Here is a 16,138-nt window from a genome sequence, read left to right as displayed (position 1 = left end):
GCCATCCGTCATCTCCTTTCATCCTCACAGTCTCCCTCGCGATATGTGTGGGTAGGGCCATTCCATTTTTCAGATGAGAAAATTAACTTGTCCAAGGTTTCATAGCTGACTCTTGGTGGAGCCAGAATTCTTGCCACGTACATCAAAAGACAGAACCATTATTCTAGAGCAGCCGTGGGCAAACTACGGCCCGCAGGCCGAATCCGGCCCGTTTGAAATGAATAAAACTAAAAAAAAAAAAGACCGTACCCTTTTATGTAATGATGTTTACTTTGAATTTATATTAGTTCACATAAACACTCCATCCATGCTTTTGTTCCGGCCCTCCGGTCCAGTTTAAGAACCCATTGTGGCCCTCGAGTCAAAAAGTTTGCCCACCCCTGTTCTAGAGGATGCGGCACCTTTCTTTGCAGAGCCACCAAATCTCAGCTGGCATGGAGCTTCACGCCCAGGGCCTTTCCTGAGATTTTTTAGGAGATAGTCATTGAGCAGCTCTCTGCCTGCCTCTTGGTCCTTCATTTCGACTTTGAAAACAGCTTTTAAGAATTGAGTTATGAGTCATTCAATAAAAATGTTTATTATGCACTACAACAAATACAAAAAAAGTCAAGTAATTCTTTTCATGCCTTTCTGCAACTGCAGATAGAATTGATCTAATCTGGACATTCTTTATTGAACGTCTCTGCTCCAGCATGAGGTGCCTCTTTGTGTGTCTCTTGGCTGTCAGACTCTGCCCCACTTTTGGGGGCGGGGAAGGCGCCTTCCAGGAGCAGGTGTGGTTGCATAGTGCATGGAATGGGGCCCGTGCACACTCAGGAGCCTGTGCCTGAGCAGGAGGGATTACTCATGCTCTCTGTAACTGGACCAGACTTGGTGTCCTGCAGTTTGAGTCCAGTAGAGGCAAATAGGGCGTGGAGGGCACTTCTGTCCCTGTCAATCGGGAGGACTGAGGCCCTGTGACATGGTGAACTGCTAGGAGGGCATGACTCAGCCAGGCCTGTGATTTGACATGTAGGGATAAGGGGCAGGCTGCTCCTGATAATTTCCTTCCTATAAAACTTAAACAGAGAAGGGCACACAAATTAGAAGGAAAATGATTGGTTGGCAAGGAAAAAGCTGCTCCATGGCCTTCAGTCTATAGGTTTATGGAAAAATAATTTAACTCAAAATTTGAGTTATCATAGTATTGACATCCTCATTTAACATCTTAATCTCTTAAAGACTAGAGTTAATTTGTATGTTAGGACAAATGCAGAGTCATAGATAAATGAGCTTATTTTGAGCCTTCTGTGAGTAAATGAATTAGTTCTGTTTTATCTGAGGGTAGATCCAGCCCTAGTACTAGTTAGTGAATATGGTGTTGAACTCGCCTCAGCAGTATCCGAGAGATGTGTGAGAGATGTGTCCAGGCCTGAGTGGGCTGTCTGAGGGCCAGTGATGATGGTGAGGACCTGGGGGAGTGAGGGTGAGGAAGACACCTGTCAAACTAAGCAGGAGGTGACCGGAAGCCAGAGGACTTTGAGAACTTTTCACTTGGAGGCCAGGGAGGACTCATGAGGGCTAGATGGCACCCAGAAAAGATCAGGAAGCAGGCCAATGCTGGAAGAAACTAGTGATCTCAAACACACCTGACTGTGGGGCCATCCTAAGCCTCTGTCACTTCAGTCCAAATATCTTGATCCAGCATCCTGTTTCGTCTCATACCACATGCCTCTGCCTGCCTTGCTTCACCTGCACTAACTTCTTTCTGTTCCTCAGACTTGCCAAGCTGATTCCCATCAGGGCCTGTGTACATGCTGCTCTGTCCCCCTAGAATGCCTCCCCTCCCCCACCCCATATTTACATGATTGGTTTATTTGCAGTCAGGTCTCAGTCAAACATCACTTTTGTCTATCCCGTCGGAAGCAGCCCTCAGCCAGTCACCCTGTTTTAGTGTCATTACCCTGTTTTAGTGTCTTTATTCGGTTTTTGTTGGCTTATTTAGAGTCCTCTGACTGTAGTGTAAGCACTGTAGTGTAAGCACTGTAAGAGTAGGACTTTTTTTCTGTTTAAATGATCATTACATCCCTACTGCCTAGAATAGGACCAAGGTTCAATAAATGTCTGTCCAATGAGCAAATGAATGAAAGAATGAATGTGTAAAGTCAGACACAATTGGAGAAAGAGAACCAAGTCTCATATATCAGCCGAACCATCTATAGTTAAATGTTGGTTACTAATCTGAGAATAAAGACTCTGTGATTTGGTATTTGTATATATTTCTAAGCTTTTCTATTATCTTTTAAGTGCTTGACATTGACTAAGGGCTTAATAAATATTTGTTAGATAAAAATTTAATGAAAGATATTTTTTACAAATTCTCCCTTGTTTCAGCTGAATTGAATTGGTCCTTTGTAGACCAGGTAGTCCAGGTGGCTCAGAGGACAAGGCCAGCTTCGAGGGACAGGCCATACCCATAGGAAAGCTGAGAGGTCCTCAACTTTTTAATCATCTTTTGAGTTAGAAGACCTTGAACTTATTAGTAAATCAGTATTTTAAAAGTACGCTTTGATTTGATGTACAGGTAAAATAAAAATCAGCATGTGTCTAAGAAGTTACTGTTTTTAACTTAATAGTTCTATAACTCAGACAAAGGCAAGTTTTTGAATTCTTGTGTGTGGCAGTGGAATTCGTTTACAGATGAGCCAGGGTTTGGAATGTGGGCGTGGACGCGATGAATGGGCGCGCTAGTTAGCACAGCACCGGAATGTGACCTTCCTTGGTTGTAGCTGAGACCACACACCAATAGCTGGAGTGTGGGGCAGCTGGGGAGCACCGGACAATGGCGTGACCTCTCTGGGCCGAAGTCTCCTTCCTGGAAAATGAGGAGGTTGAAAGGGCAACAAGGTTAAGATGAGCAGCCCCATTGCTGTGGTCTTGTCTTTATTTCTTAGGCCTGGTCCCTTACTCTGAATCCGAGTATACACAGTGGTTATCAGAGCTGTTTGTTAGGACACTTTATATTTTTAAAAGAGCCTTGTGATATGGATAAAATTTAGGCCATCCCCTCCTTTCACCATCCCCCATATCACACCTGCATTGCTAGCTTTTTAGCAGCCTCTGTTATTTCCATCAGTTTACCTAGGATTTTTCTTCCCTTGGTTGATGGTAGTGTGTGTGTGCTTTGGAGAGACTGTTTAGTCTACAGGTGGTGCCTGGGAGCCTGGGACTCCTGCAAGTGCCTCTGAGGCCCTTTCGATACCCATTTTATAAAATGTGTCCACCTTACCGTTTCGGTGACCGATCTTCCTGAAGTGCTCTGAGAATGGTCAGCCACTGGGCACGTAGAGATTATACTTTGAGGACAGGAAGCTAAGGTTTGGCTTTTCTTCTTGCTAAGGTAACGTTTACCCTGAAGGAAAACGAGGCTTCTACTCAAGCTTCCATGGCAGGCATTTTCAAAAATATGAAGCAAAGCAAATTTTGCTAACTAGTCTTACTAAATGTTAAACAATTAAACCAAAATTTTCTCAATTATATATTTTTTAATTTTTTGCTGCATAGACATACAACTCTTTAATGTGTTATGTGTCAGCTAATGAGTGCATCACCATCCCTCCTGTATTCTGTGTACACAGTCCATTATTCATATTTTATAGATGGAGCCTAATCTCACCATTTTATATGATAAAACTTTATAGTTTATATGCTTGCTTCTTTGAAATATAGATATGAATGAGAAATATAAGCTATCAAGGCCTTGTTCAGAAAGTAACTGTGTATTTCACATTTCTCCTCCTCCCCCATTCATTGTCCTTTTATCAGTTGAATAGTTACAGTTCTATAAGAAAATACAAAAAAGCACAATGAAGAATATTTTTAAAAATCAGTCTTAACCCTACCATCAGAAGACAACCCATATGAACTGCAGAATAATTCTCTACCTGCTATTTTATAGTCTGAATTTCTTTACATAAAATATGAATATTTTCATTTAATGAAAGGTTCTTCTCAATATGAGTTTCAATAATGGCATGGTTCATCCTGTAGCTGTCCATAGCATAACCCCCGATTGCAGGAGGCAGGATAAGGAGATAAGAAAATAGGGTCTGAAGCAGACATCCTCCTTTTCACTGGCTGTGACCATGGCCACATTTTGTACCCATTCCATTCCTCAGTGCCCTCTTCCATAAAATGGGGTAGCAATAGTCCCAGCATTATATCCAGTAATGTAAGGATGAAATAAGTTACTACATGCTTAGAGCACTTACAATAATACTCTCAGATATTCTATTATTATCTATAATTCCATTATTCTAATAGAGTAATTACCTGGCACATGGTAAGTACACAATAAGCATTCATTATTACTTATATTGTTTTCAATTTTTTGATGTTAGACTACTATGATGAGTGTCTTGGAAGAAAAAAGGCCTTTGCTCTATTATTTCCCGACAATAAATTTTTAGAAGTAGAATTTCCTCTTTGCAACTTCCGCTAAGTCACCTGCATAGAGGGTGGATGTGCTGTGTTCTCTCGCTAGCACTGTAGGGAGGAGGCCACCGCTCCTGAGTTTCTGGAAGCGCACTGTGGTGGAGACAGCAATGGCCTATGGGAGGATTTTCCTGTTCTCCAAAAGCACTGAATGTTGACCAGCTGGGATTTACTCAACTTACTCTTGCTTTTCAGTATTGATGTAGTCTTCAGGTAAAGGTATAAAAAATTACAAGACGTAATTTTTTTGTTAGTATGTGATAGTCTGATTTTTGCTTGAGATGATATTTGTGTTGGTATGAAAATTTGCACTTGACTACATTGTTAAGATGTTTTCCCCCATTGAAACAAATATTTTCTATTTTCAAGAAAAAAGCCACAAGCCATGAGAGCAGTCAGCCCTCCAGAACCCATGCTGGTGGAAGAGCCCCGGCCACCAAGGTCAGTCATTTCCTAATAATTTTATTGATAAAACCACGAGGGGACCTTACGCTAGGGTATACCATTAGTAGGTGGGGCTTACAGTGTCCATATATCACCGAAAGGTTTTCAACAAAGTATCGTTTGTGCATTGGGGGCGGGGCGGGGCGGGGGGATGCAATTTCTTAATGATTTGATTTAAAACCTAGTAAAACCATTTATATTGTAATTTTTACTGCCATTGTTTAATGTGTACAATGTATATTACTTTCATAAATATCTCTAATAATATTGGACTTTGTGCATACTATGAGTAGAAATATAGTCCTCCCACTTCTTTAGAAAATAATTCAAATTGTCTTACTCTGAGCATTAACCACACAAGGCTCTCTGCTACGTGTGCTATATAATTATCTTATGTAATCCCATATAACCTTATAATTATTATTCATTTTTACCTGAGGAGACCAGGGCTCAGAGAGGTTAAGTCAAGGTCACAGAGCCAGTAAGATGGAGTTAGAGTCTGAACCCAGGTTTCCTGTTCACACAGGTCCTGGATGTGCTGGGCCTCATAAAATCTGATTGAGTATTTTTTGGTAATATAACATTTCAAAGCTTTGCAATTTATAAAAATCACTGAAACGTCACCTTTCAAGACAAGAAACTGCAATTTTAGCTAGTAGTTAATAATATGTAAAATAGTTACATTCAGCCCATTTCAACTTGTGTTCTTCCAGTATGTTGCAAGGTTATCAAAAACCTTAACCTATTTCAAGTCTGTCTAAACAACTTTTAAAATAAGCATTTTTCCTTTAAAACTGGTGTCTCTCCTAAGAAGGTCTGTGGATTTTCTCATGTAGGTTACTTGCTTGGTGAAGTTAATTTTTATTGCCTCCCAGAACCCTAGCTGCTTTCCAAGCCCCTAAAAGGTGCCAAAACCAAAACTCAGCTGAGAAATGAGAAGAGGTTGGGCACAGAGTTGAACACCAGACTAACTAAAAACGATTTTTCCAGACATGTTGTCTTTTCTGGTATTAGGACCTTTATTTAATTTACTAGGGGCCCGGTGCACTGGGGGTGGTTCCTTCAGCCCATCCTGCACCCTCTCCAATCTGGGACCCCTCAGGGGATGTCCCCCTCAGGGATCGGGCCTAAACCGGCAGTCGGACATCCCTCTCGCAATCTGGGTCCACTGGCCGAGTGGGCTGGCGCCTGCCTGATCACCCTTAACTGCTCCCCTGCCGGCCTGATCACCCCTAACCAACTCTGCCTTGGCCCTTGCACCCGGGACCCAGGCTTCCCTCCCTCTGGCCGGCTGCAGGCACCTGGAATGCAGGCCAGGTTCGCCTGGGCTGGCCACTGGCACCTGGGACTGTGGGCGGCTTTGCCCTGGCCCAGCTTTGTCAGGAAGAATGTCCAGAAGGTCGTCCGGAAGATTCCAGTCTAATTAGCATATTACCCTTTTATTAGTATAGATACTTAGGTTATGCCTTTAAAAATGAGAAGCCTCATTGGCAAAATGGCAAGCCAGTGAGATCGTTTGTAAGTGGTTTCCAGAATTGTTAGTGCCTAAACTCTTGGAAGGTGTGTACATTGTGGAAAACCACACTCAGTTTTTCTTGAACTTTGCCGTAAGAAGCAGTACCTTTCCCATCTCTTATTTTCACACAGGAAGTTATCATTTAATCATTCTGCAGTGGAATGGTTATAGAGAACTAGAAGTCTCCCCCAAAGCCTGCTCTGCCTTAGGAAGCTGGGGAGGGTGGGAGCTGGGAGGTGGAGATATTTTAGCCACATGTTTTCCCATTTAATGGCAATCTTGACATTCTTTCCTTGGCTTCTAAAACACCATCCTTCCCGACTCCATCCTTCTCTCTCCTGTTACTCTAACTCACCATGGTTTCCCGGCTCACTTTGCTTCAGCAGTTTCCTGAATATTAGTTCTCCCTGAGTTTAATTCTTCACTCCTTCCTTTCTCTTTAACTCTTACACAGATTGGAAGAAAAATAAATATATATATATTATAAAATATACTTTCTTATTTCTTCTTTTGATGCAGATTGAAAGGGTTTTTAACTCAGTATCATTATCACTTTTTAAAAAATCATTCCTATGACTAATTTGGAAAAGCTGGGGGTAATAATAGCATTGTGATCATTTGAAGCTTTTATTACACAAGTAATTTTCATAACACACAGACAAAAATAATATTTTCTCAACACATTTTAAAAAGGCATGACAAAATAATAGATGTAATTGGCGGTGAGAATTAATCCTGGGTTGTTGTTTTTTATTTTGGACACATTCTACTTGAAAGTTAAATGATACATTTACAATTATTAAGAAAACCAAGTCTGTCTTTAATATTAAATACTTAATTTGAAGCTTATGCATAATCAATGTATTATAGAATAGTCACCATGTATTTCAGAACTGTTTAATAAGAATTCTTACAAAATGAGTAATTACATGCATGAATAATATCACTTATGCCATGAAGTGCTGGTCTTGGAAGAAGCGTTTAAGTGGCATAGCAATTTCTAACTCAAAATAATTATTGTAAGATTTTTAGGGCTTAAAATTCAATTTTTTTGAAAAATTAATAATGAAGACTAATGAGGCTACAGAAATCATATAGGCTCTTATTAAAGCCCATTGAAAATAGTTGTGATTCATCATGTCATTCAATTTTATTGCTGTAAGAGTTGTCAGGCAACTTCTGTCATAACCATCTCCCTGTTCAGGGGAGGAAACCAAGGTTGACTCTGCATTAGGAATCTCTCTGTAGAAGACCACAGCTGTTAAGAAGATGTATTGGTTAAGGTTATTAATTCCAATTGGAACCCACTTGGACTAGTCCAAGCCAAAAAAAAAGAATTTCTTAAAGATAGCAGGTGGCTCCTAGAGAAATCCAGAAATCCGTGGGAGCCTCTCCTGCTGCAGCTACAGCTCAGCACCCATCACATATAGGACCAGATGCCAGAAACTCTGCCGCTGCCAATCTTGAAGACTGACAAGCCTTATCATAACATAGATTTCCTGGTGGACAGTGCCATCCTCACACTGCTTACTTCCAAGCGCATTCTTCGTTGGCACATCTGATTGGCCAACACAAGTCACATGCCTCCACCTTGCTGCAGGGGAATCTGGGGTTGTGAGTATTCTGGATGCTACTTTGGGAAGGTGAAGATTGAGTAGGTGGGAAATTATCAGTATGTATGAGGGTTTGTAAATATGTGTGGTCAGCTGCCAACTGACAGACACCCATCATGGAAGGGAGAACAAAGGAATTACCTAACTGAGCTGAAGGGAATCACGGATGATAGGTCGTTTAGTAACATTAGGGTTTTTAAACAGAAGAAGGTACAAACAGCTTTTCTCCAGCTGAAGGGGAGGAACTCTAATAAGCACCTGTCAGAGAAATGCTTTGTGATTTTGGTCCTGGTTCTGCCATAAACAGCTGTGTTAACGGTGCCCACACAGCTCTCCATTCAGAGGCACTGGCTTGTCTCCTCTATTATCGGGTGAGGGGCTGGCTGCACGCTCTGTGTGCTGTGTGAGGTATTCCGGCCTTCAATGTCAGCCTCACCCACAGTGCCTTGGGCTACCTGTAGTTAGTGAGCTGACTCTGTGTGTTAACCCGCAAGCATTTTTATTTTAATAATGGTGCATGTATTTTAATATGCTATAAAGAAGTAAACTAGAACTTCAAACTCATGATCCCATGACTAGTTTTGCTTAAGACAAGGCTAAAGGAAAAGTTAAAAAGTGAATCTGTTTTTTTAATATTAAATAAATTAAGTATACTAATTACAGATTAAAAATATATATTACAGATAATATACAAATAACATGAGTTTAAGAAACAATATCCAGAGCAGTAATTTTCATATTTTAATGTGCATATTGAATCAGGGGGAGGGGTTATTAAAATGATTCTGACTCAGAAAGTCTGGGGTGAAGCCAAGCTTCAGCTTTTCTAACAAGCTTCTGGTTGATGCTGAGGTTTCTGGTCTGGCAGCCACATTTCGAGGAGCAAGGATGCTGAATTGTGCTGAAAGGGGGTAGTTTGGAGTACCTGCACCTTAGATTACCTCAACATTGATTGGAGAATCGGGTGAAAATACAGATTCTCAGGTCCCAAGCCAGGAGATTCTGATTTACCAGGGTGGGGTAAGGCCCAGGATTTTACAAATGCAATAGGTGCCCTCAGGTGTTTCAGATGCAGATGCTGTGAGGACCACAGTGGGAGAAAGGATGAGCCTCGGTGACTGGGTAGCCACAGGATACCATGGTGCACTAAGGCCCTTCTTCATCTCTTAGGAAAGGAGCCACTTTCTTCCTGTCTTGCAAGATATGAGTCTTTGGAAATTTTATTACATAAAGTGTAATTGCTCATCTGTACTCTTCAGGAGCACATAAACACTCGCCTTTATTGTGGGAGATATGCTGCCTAACATGGGACTATGGAACCCAGAGTTCATTGAACTCTACTGGGGTGTGGCCCAAATAAGTCACCCGGTGCTGGTTTGTCACAAGAGAAATAAATATCAGTAAAACCTAGATGAGCTGAGGTTTAGTTTAAAAGAAAAAAACAGGAGAAAGAAAATACATTAAATAAAACAGGAATTTTTAATCTATATTTTGATTTAAAAAATTGCAAGGATAGGGTCTTCTGCTCAAGGGATTATAGAATATTAGAGTTGGAAGGGCTCTTACTTCAGCTTTATTTAACAGAAGTCAATGTAAAATGAAAATAAATAGGTGGCTGTGAGGAACACCTCGTAGGAGCAGCCAGAGGGACCCCAGCTGCTCTGACTCCTGGTAGATGGGTGGATGGGGGTACAAAACTGTGCAGATGGCTCTCCATCTGTGTAATGCCAGCGGGCCGTCACCTCTGCCGTGGCTGGATGCTCACCTGTCACTAGGTGGGTCTGAGGTGTCTGCTCCTCCACCACTGAGCACCACCACCTCCTCCGCTCACACCCCAAGCTGAGTGTCCGCAGTCTTCATCGTCATTGGTTTATGGGGTTGGGAAAAGTTGGCTTTCCATATTTCTTTTAAAATTTCATAGCTCTTTTCTCTAACCCCATCATTCATTCTATATTTATTCATTTATTTTTTCAACAAAATCCATTCTTCTTTATTTTGAAAAATTTAGTCACAATTTTTAGCAAAATCCTGCCTTTTAAACAGTTATTTTTTAAAAAAAATCCATTATACAATTGGAAATGTAATTTCGAATCCCTGGTGGTGGTCGATTAATTTGGTTAAAAAGAGAGATGGGGGTGGGGCGTGTATTTGCATAGAGCACCCACAAAGAGCACCCACTGTTGCTCCCGTATGTTGGTAGAATCCAAGGATGACAGCCTGGGAGCGGCAGACTGTCAGCCTGCAGTGCGGCCTGAATCACAGGCCCAGTTACTCAGTTAGCCAGCCTCCGGGGAGCCACCCCGTGACGAGTCGCTGAGGGAGGAGGGCGGGGCGCAGCCTGCGTCGTTTCCCAGGACCGCCCCGGAGCTCTCTGCAGGCTCAGAGCTAAACTGGAACCGCGGGGCGAGCCCAGCCAAGAATGCAAACACCCTGAAACCCCAGCCGAAGTCTCTGGGCCCGGGAGCTGCACGCAGAGTGAGTACTGATTTCTGCCGCTTCCCTCCAGGGCTGCGTCTGCTTCCCGAGCAGCCCAGCCGCCACCTTCGCCGGGGCGGGCCGTGCGTCCCAGCCTCAGACCCAGTCGCTGGCTTCCCTGGGCTTGGACATGCGCTCTTCTCTCTCGTCTCTTTCCAAATGGGTTCTAAGTTAAAGCGTGCTACTTGTCGATCCTTGTTGACAAATGGGTCACACTGTTTGTTGCTGGCTGGTGACCAGACTCGGCAGGGTTATAAAACCAGAGGTTTGTGTGACCCAGGAGTAATGCTGAAGGAATTAAAACAGCAGCGATGTCTGTGTGGTTTGGCACTTTCATCTCTGGGGGGTTGGCCCTCGCTTCCCCCCGGCCCTGCCCCCACCGCGGAGTGACCTCAGTTTTAGAGAATGAGTTCACTCACTGTAACCTCTCCATGTACCTGATACATGCTGGGTGTGGCGTGGCAGATGTTGCAACATGTTTCTGTTTCCGTGATCAAAACCTGAGACGCAGATCGGGTACCATCCCTGAGGGGTGTTTTGTATCTCTCTTTCAAGAATGCGAAGTGTTTTTATTAGAGATTTAACCGTCTCTTTTGTACACTTAGGGTCCCAGGGTTCCTCAGTTACAAATGCCCAGGAGGCATCCCCCCGACCCCCAACCCCATCGTATAGCTGGAGAAAATGAAGCGGAGAGTGTAGGAAGCTCCCCTCAGGGGCGGGACCTTGGCACCCACCTATGCATCAGCGGACAGTGCCGCTTCGTCAGCAGCCCTGGAACATTTGCTGTATGAGAGCTTTCCAGAGAGAAAACCTCTGCATTGCAGGGAACATCAGTAAGGAGTGGCCGCCGCAGTTCCAGGGGAAAGTTTGTTTTCTGATGACCAACTACAGAGTGCCTCTTCCTGATGTTTTGTTTGTGGGAGCTGAATTCAACTTTTGCTCACTGGTTTCTCAGTATCTAAAAGGATATTTGTTGCTGGGAATGTAGCGGGGCAGGAGTGCTGTCTGGGTTCTAGGAGACAGTGGAGTGACATTTGCCCTGGCTGGTGTGGCTCAGTTGGTTGGGAGTCACCCTGGGTAAAGGTTCCCGGGTCCAGTCAGTGCACATGCCAGGGTTGCAGCTCGATCCCAGGTAGGGGGCGTGTAGGAGGCATGGGATGGATGTTTCACTGGCACATTAATGTTTCTCTCTATCTCCCTCTCCTTTCCTCTCTCTCTAAAAGTCAATAAAACTTTTTTTTAATAGTGACATTTAACATAATCATACCGAGTTAGGAAAGGCCACATCTGCTGACTGATGGAGAAGGGGAAGGTGGCCAATGTCAATGAGGATGTAGTGGCAATCTGTGTGTGTGCAGCAAGGACTCCTAATGTCTGTTATAAACTGGTGAGCATTGCGGACTGCACAGCAGTGTTTAGGAAGCAGCACATTGAAATTTAAATGTTGGCTTTGGTTCAGTTCATAGGCGTTGAGAGAAGTTCCCCAATGCACTAGAGCAGTGGTTCTCAACCTTCCTAATACCGCGACCCTTTAATACAGTTCCTCATGTTGTGGTGACCCCCAACCATAAAATTATTTTCGTTGCTACTTCATAACTGTAATTTTGCTACTGTTATGAATCGTAATGTAAATATCTGATATGCAGGATGTATTTTCATTGTTATAAATTGAACATAGTGATTAATCACAAAAACAATATGTAATTATATATGTGTTTTCCGATGCTCTTAGGCGACCCCTGTGAAAGGGTCGTTCGACCCCCAAAGGGGCCTTGACCCACAGGTTGAGAACCGCTGCCCTAGAGGAATTGGTTACATAGTATTAGTGGTGAGTTCAATTCCTTGGTTGTTCTCTGAATTGGCTGAGTATAATTCCTCTCCAACAATGAAAATTTAAAAGCGATCACATAAAATAACAGTTTGAAAGAATGAAACTGAGAGCAAGAGCGGGAGGAAGGGAGACAGGGAAGGAGGTAGGGAGGAGGAGGGAGGGAGAGAAGCAAGAGAAAGCCATTAGGAAAACATGAAGAATTAATTTGAACTAATTTCTTAAAATCAGCCAAGTATTTGTGTTCCTATTCATTGTTTATAATAAGTTATCTTTTTTTTTTTTACCTCTACACAAATCTTTATAGCTGTTTTATTAATAATCGCCATAGCCAAGTGACCATCAACTAATACAATTGGATAAAAATCCAGGGCAACATCCATATAATGGAATACTACCCTTGAATAAAAAGAAACTACTAATACATTCAAAACATGTACAAAATTTAAAAATCAGATAGCAAAGACTAAAAACTGTAAGACTCCATTTACTAGTACTTGAATTTCTGGGGAAGGAAAAAGCCATTGAGACAGAAATCAGATCAGTGATATTAGAGGTCGAGGGTGAGGGTAGGAGACTGAGAGAGTTATAAGGGAAATTTGGGGGGTTATGGTAGTAGTTACACCATTAGATACATTTGTCAAAAGGGTATCTTTTTTAAAAATCTACATTTTCTTATTGTTTCTAGTACCTACAAATATAGTTGACTTTTGTATATTTATCTTAGATCCAGCACACTTCCTGAACTTTGCTACTAGTGTTAATGATTCCTATGTAGACAATTATATAATTTGTGAATTATAAGAATGGTATTACTTCCTTTTAATTTCTGCTATTTTTATTTGTTCGTATTTAATTATGGTGGCTAAACTCTTTAATAAAATGCAATCCCTGAACTAAATAAGAATGTTTCTAAGATTGTTACCATTAATTATGCTATTTGCTCTATTTTTTTTAGAATATACTATCAGTTCATAATGTTTTCTTATATTCATAGTTTGCTCTGAATTTATAAGTGGGTATTGAATTTTTTTAGTTTTATTTTTCAATTACACTTTACATTCAATATTATTTTGTATTAGTTTCAGGTGTACAGCACAATGGTTAGACAATCATATACTTTACAAAGTGGTCCCCCCGATATTTCAGGTACCCACCTGGCACCATACATAGTTATTACAGTATCATTGACTGTATTCCATATGCTGCACTTTACATCCCCATAACTATTTTTGTGACTATCAATTTGTAGTTCTTAATCTCTTCACCTTTTTCACCCAACCCCACAATCCCCTCCCCTCTGATAACCATCACTGTTCTCTGTATCTATAAGTCTGTTTCTATTTTGTTTATTTTGCTCTTTAGATTCCACTTATAAATGAAATCATATGGTATTTGTCTTTCTCTGACTTATTTCACTTGGCATACTGCCCTATTTCACTTGGCATACTGCCCTCTAGGTCCATCAATGCCATCACAAATTGTAAGATTTCGTTCTTTTTTATCACCAAGTTATATTCCATTATGTATATGTACCACCACATTTTTAGCCACTTGTCTATTGATGGGCACTTGGATTGCTTTAATTTCTTGGTTATTGTAAATAATGCTGTAATGAACATAGATAGGTGTGCATATATACTTTCAAATTTGTGTTTTGGGTTTCGTTGGATATATACCCAGAAATGGAATTGCTGGGTCAAGAGACAATTCTCTTTTGAATTTTTTGAGGGCCCTCCATACTGTTTTCCACAGTGGCTGCACCAATTTGCATTCGCACCAACAGTGCATGAGAGTTCCTTTTCCTTCACATCCAGCTAACACTTGTTTGTTGATTTATTGGTGTGATAACCATTCTGACAGGTGTGAGATGGTATCTCCTTGTGGTTTCATTTGTATTTCTCTTATCAATAGTGACTTTGAACATCTTTTCCTGTGTCTATTGGCTATTTGTATGCCTTCTTTGAAGAGGTGTCTATTCAGGTTCTTTGCCCACTTTTTAATGGGAATGTTTGGGTTTTTTTTTAAATGTTGAGTTGTATAGTTGGACTATACAGAGCTTATCTGTAAGTAGTCTTCACCTGGCCTTGGCAGTGCACTGAAATCTTGGTGAGAATTCTAGTTATCTACAGGGTCTTAGAATTCTGAATCAGACTGAGGTTGCCCCATGAACTGGATTGCTTGATGTTCATGTCCCACATTTGGAGCCTAAGCAAGGATCTGACCACTCCCATTTCACGCAAAGTTTCCATAAGAGATTGAGTCCAGCCTAGTATGTGAGCATGCTCTCTGGACTCTGGACTGGATTGAGGTCCCCTGCACAAGTGACTTAAATATAAAGACTTAGACCAGACTTTGGAGCCTCTAGAGTTGCCCATAATACAGTTGTTAGGGGAGGGATGAGAAAGCCTTGTTACTACATAGAAACCAGGGACTCAGTCTCCTGGGTTGTTTCTTTATTGGCTATTCTAAGAGGGTGGCAAAGAATAGAATTATTTGTACATTTTCAGTTACATATAGTTTTTTTTAAAATTTCCTATTATGAAAATAGGAAATTGAGTTTATATCCAAAAGGGCAAAAAAATCCTTTTATATAATTCCATTACTATGTCTTACCATCATCATGCTGACAATTTATCTAAAACAGTGCCTCGCTGGCTTTTAGACATGCATCTTTTTGTAATATTTTATTTACAAAGGTGTATCAGGGTTCGAGGGCTTGGCCTACAGCAGAAAATTGAAACTGGTAGCCAGAATATTTTATCATCTAGGATTCTTAACCTCTCTCATATTTACTATCCCTTAGATTATCTCTTCATTTATTTAAATTTTTGTTAAATTTTATGCAGTATTTCTATGTATCTGGAACAGAAAAGGATTCTTCCATTAGCATTCATACTAATTTCATTAGACCTGCACAATGTACTAAAATGTTTCACCCTGGCCAGTAGCTCAGTTAGTCAGAGTGTCATCATGATACGCCAAGGTTTAGGGTTCAATCCCCGGTCAGAGCACATGTAAGAATCAACCAATGAAACCATACAGAAGTGAAACAACAAATCAGTGTTTCTCTCTTTCCCTTCCTCTTTCTCCCAGATCAGTTTTTTAAAATGTCTGAAAGCCTTAAGGTGAGGAATGCATGCTCATCTTTGTTACAAAGTCCACTACCCCCTATTCATACTGGCCTGATACACTCCTTCACATCACCCAACACATATTTTCATTTGTATTTTAGACCCCTGACCTACAAAAATAGACAAATATTATCTTCTGACAATTCAATCACTATGTCATTTGAAAATTGCACGGTTAAAAAAATCCTTGCAGATGAGCTGTATACTATTAAGTGTTTCTGTAATGGTACAAGATATCTGTCTATAAAACGACAGCAATATTGGAATGGTGATGTCTACAGCATACAATTCCTTATACTATAAAAAAGGGGGTGAGCTACAGGCATAATCGCACGTATCAAGAGCCGCTAAGCTTTAGGGCCATAAGACTGGAGAGGACAGATATTCTTGAGGCACTACAGGAATATCTCTTTAGGGAACACCGGGGCTGGCAATATTAGCACTGGCTGGAAAGTACTTTTGAAAAGTAATTTTTTTTTAATGTTTCCTAATATCTCGTATGGTCTGGTTCCTTTCTTTTGACCAAATGAAAGCATAAAGAGACAGAGTTTGTCCCCCGGAGGAAAGTGCCAATGGATAACAATAGGTGGTAGGACACATAGTCATTTCCCTGACCCACTATAAAGCCATCTTTAAACTACCTAAAGTCGTGATT

The 16,138-nt window shown here is 41.2% G+C and overlaps 1 protein-coding gene across 12 annotated transcripts in view; it reads left to right on the top strand.

Moving 5' to 3' along the window:
• The window catches only part of CAST (calpastatin), a 110,046-nt gene that overhangs the window by 29,379 nt on the left and 64,529 nt on the right, over positions 1–16,138 (top strand). For 9 of the 12 annotated variants that reach the window (XM_023749801.1, XM_023749800.1, XM_023749803.1 and 6 more), the window contains exon 3: positions 4,843–4,914. In XM_023749801.1, coding sequence (XP_023605569.1) covers positions 4,843–4,914 — 72 coding nt within the window. Of the gene's footprint in view, positions 1–4,842; positions 4,915–10,326; positions 10,522–16,138 lie in introns of those variants that run through there. The other 3 variants (XM_014467976.2, XM_014468017.2, XM_023749816.1) reach the window with 3 other exon arrangements.

The sequence above is a fragment of the Myotis lucifugus genome, unplaced genomic scaffold (assembly GCF_000147115.1).
Source record: "Myotis lucifugus unplaced genomic scaffold, Myoluc2.0 scaffold_0, whole genome shotgun sequence".
Lineage (NCBI taxonomy): Eukaryota > Metazoa > Chordata > Mammalia > Chiroptera > Vespertilionidae > Myotis > Myotis lucifugus.
Note: the sequence above shows the minus strand (reverse complement) of the source record. Positions and strands in the feature narration are given on the sequence as shown.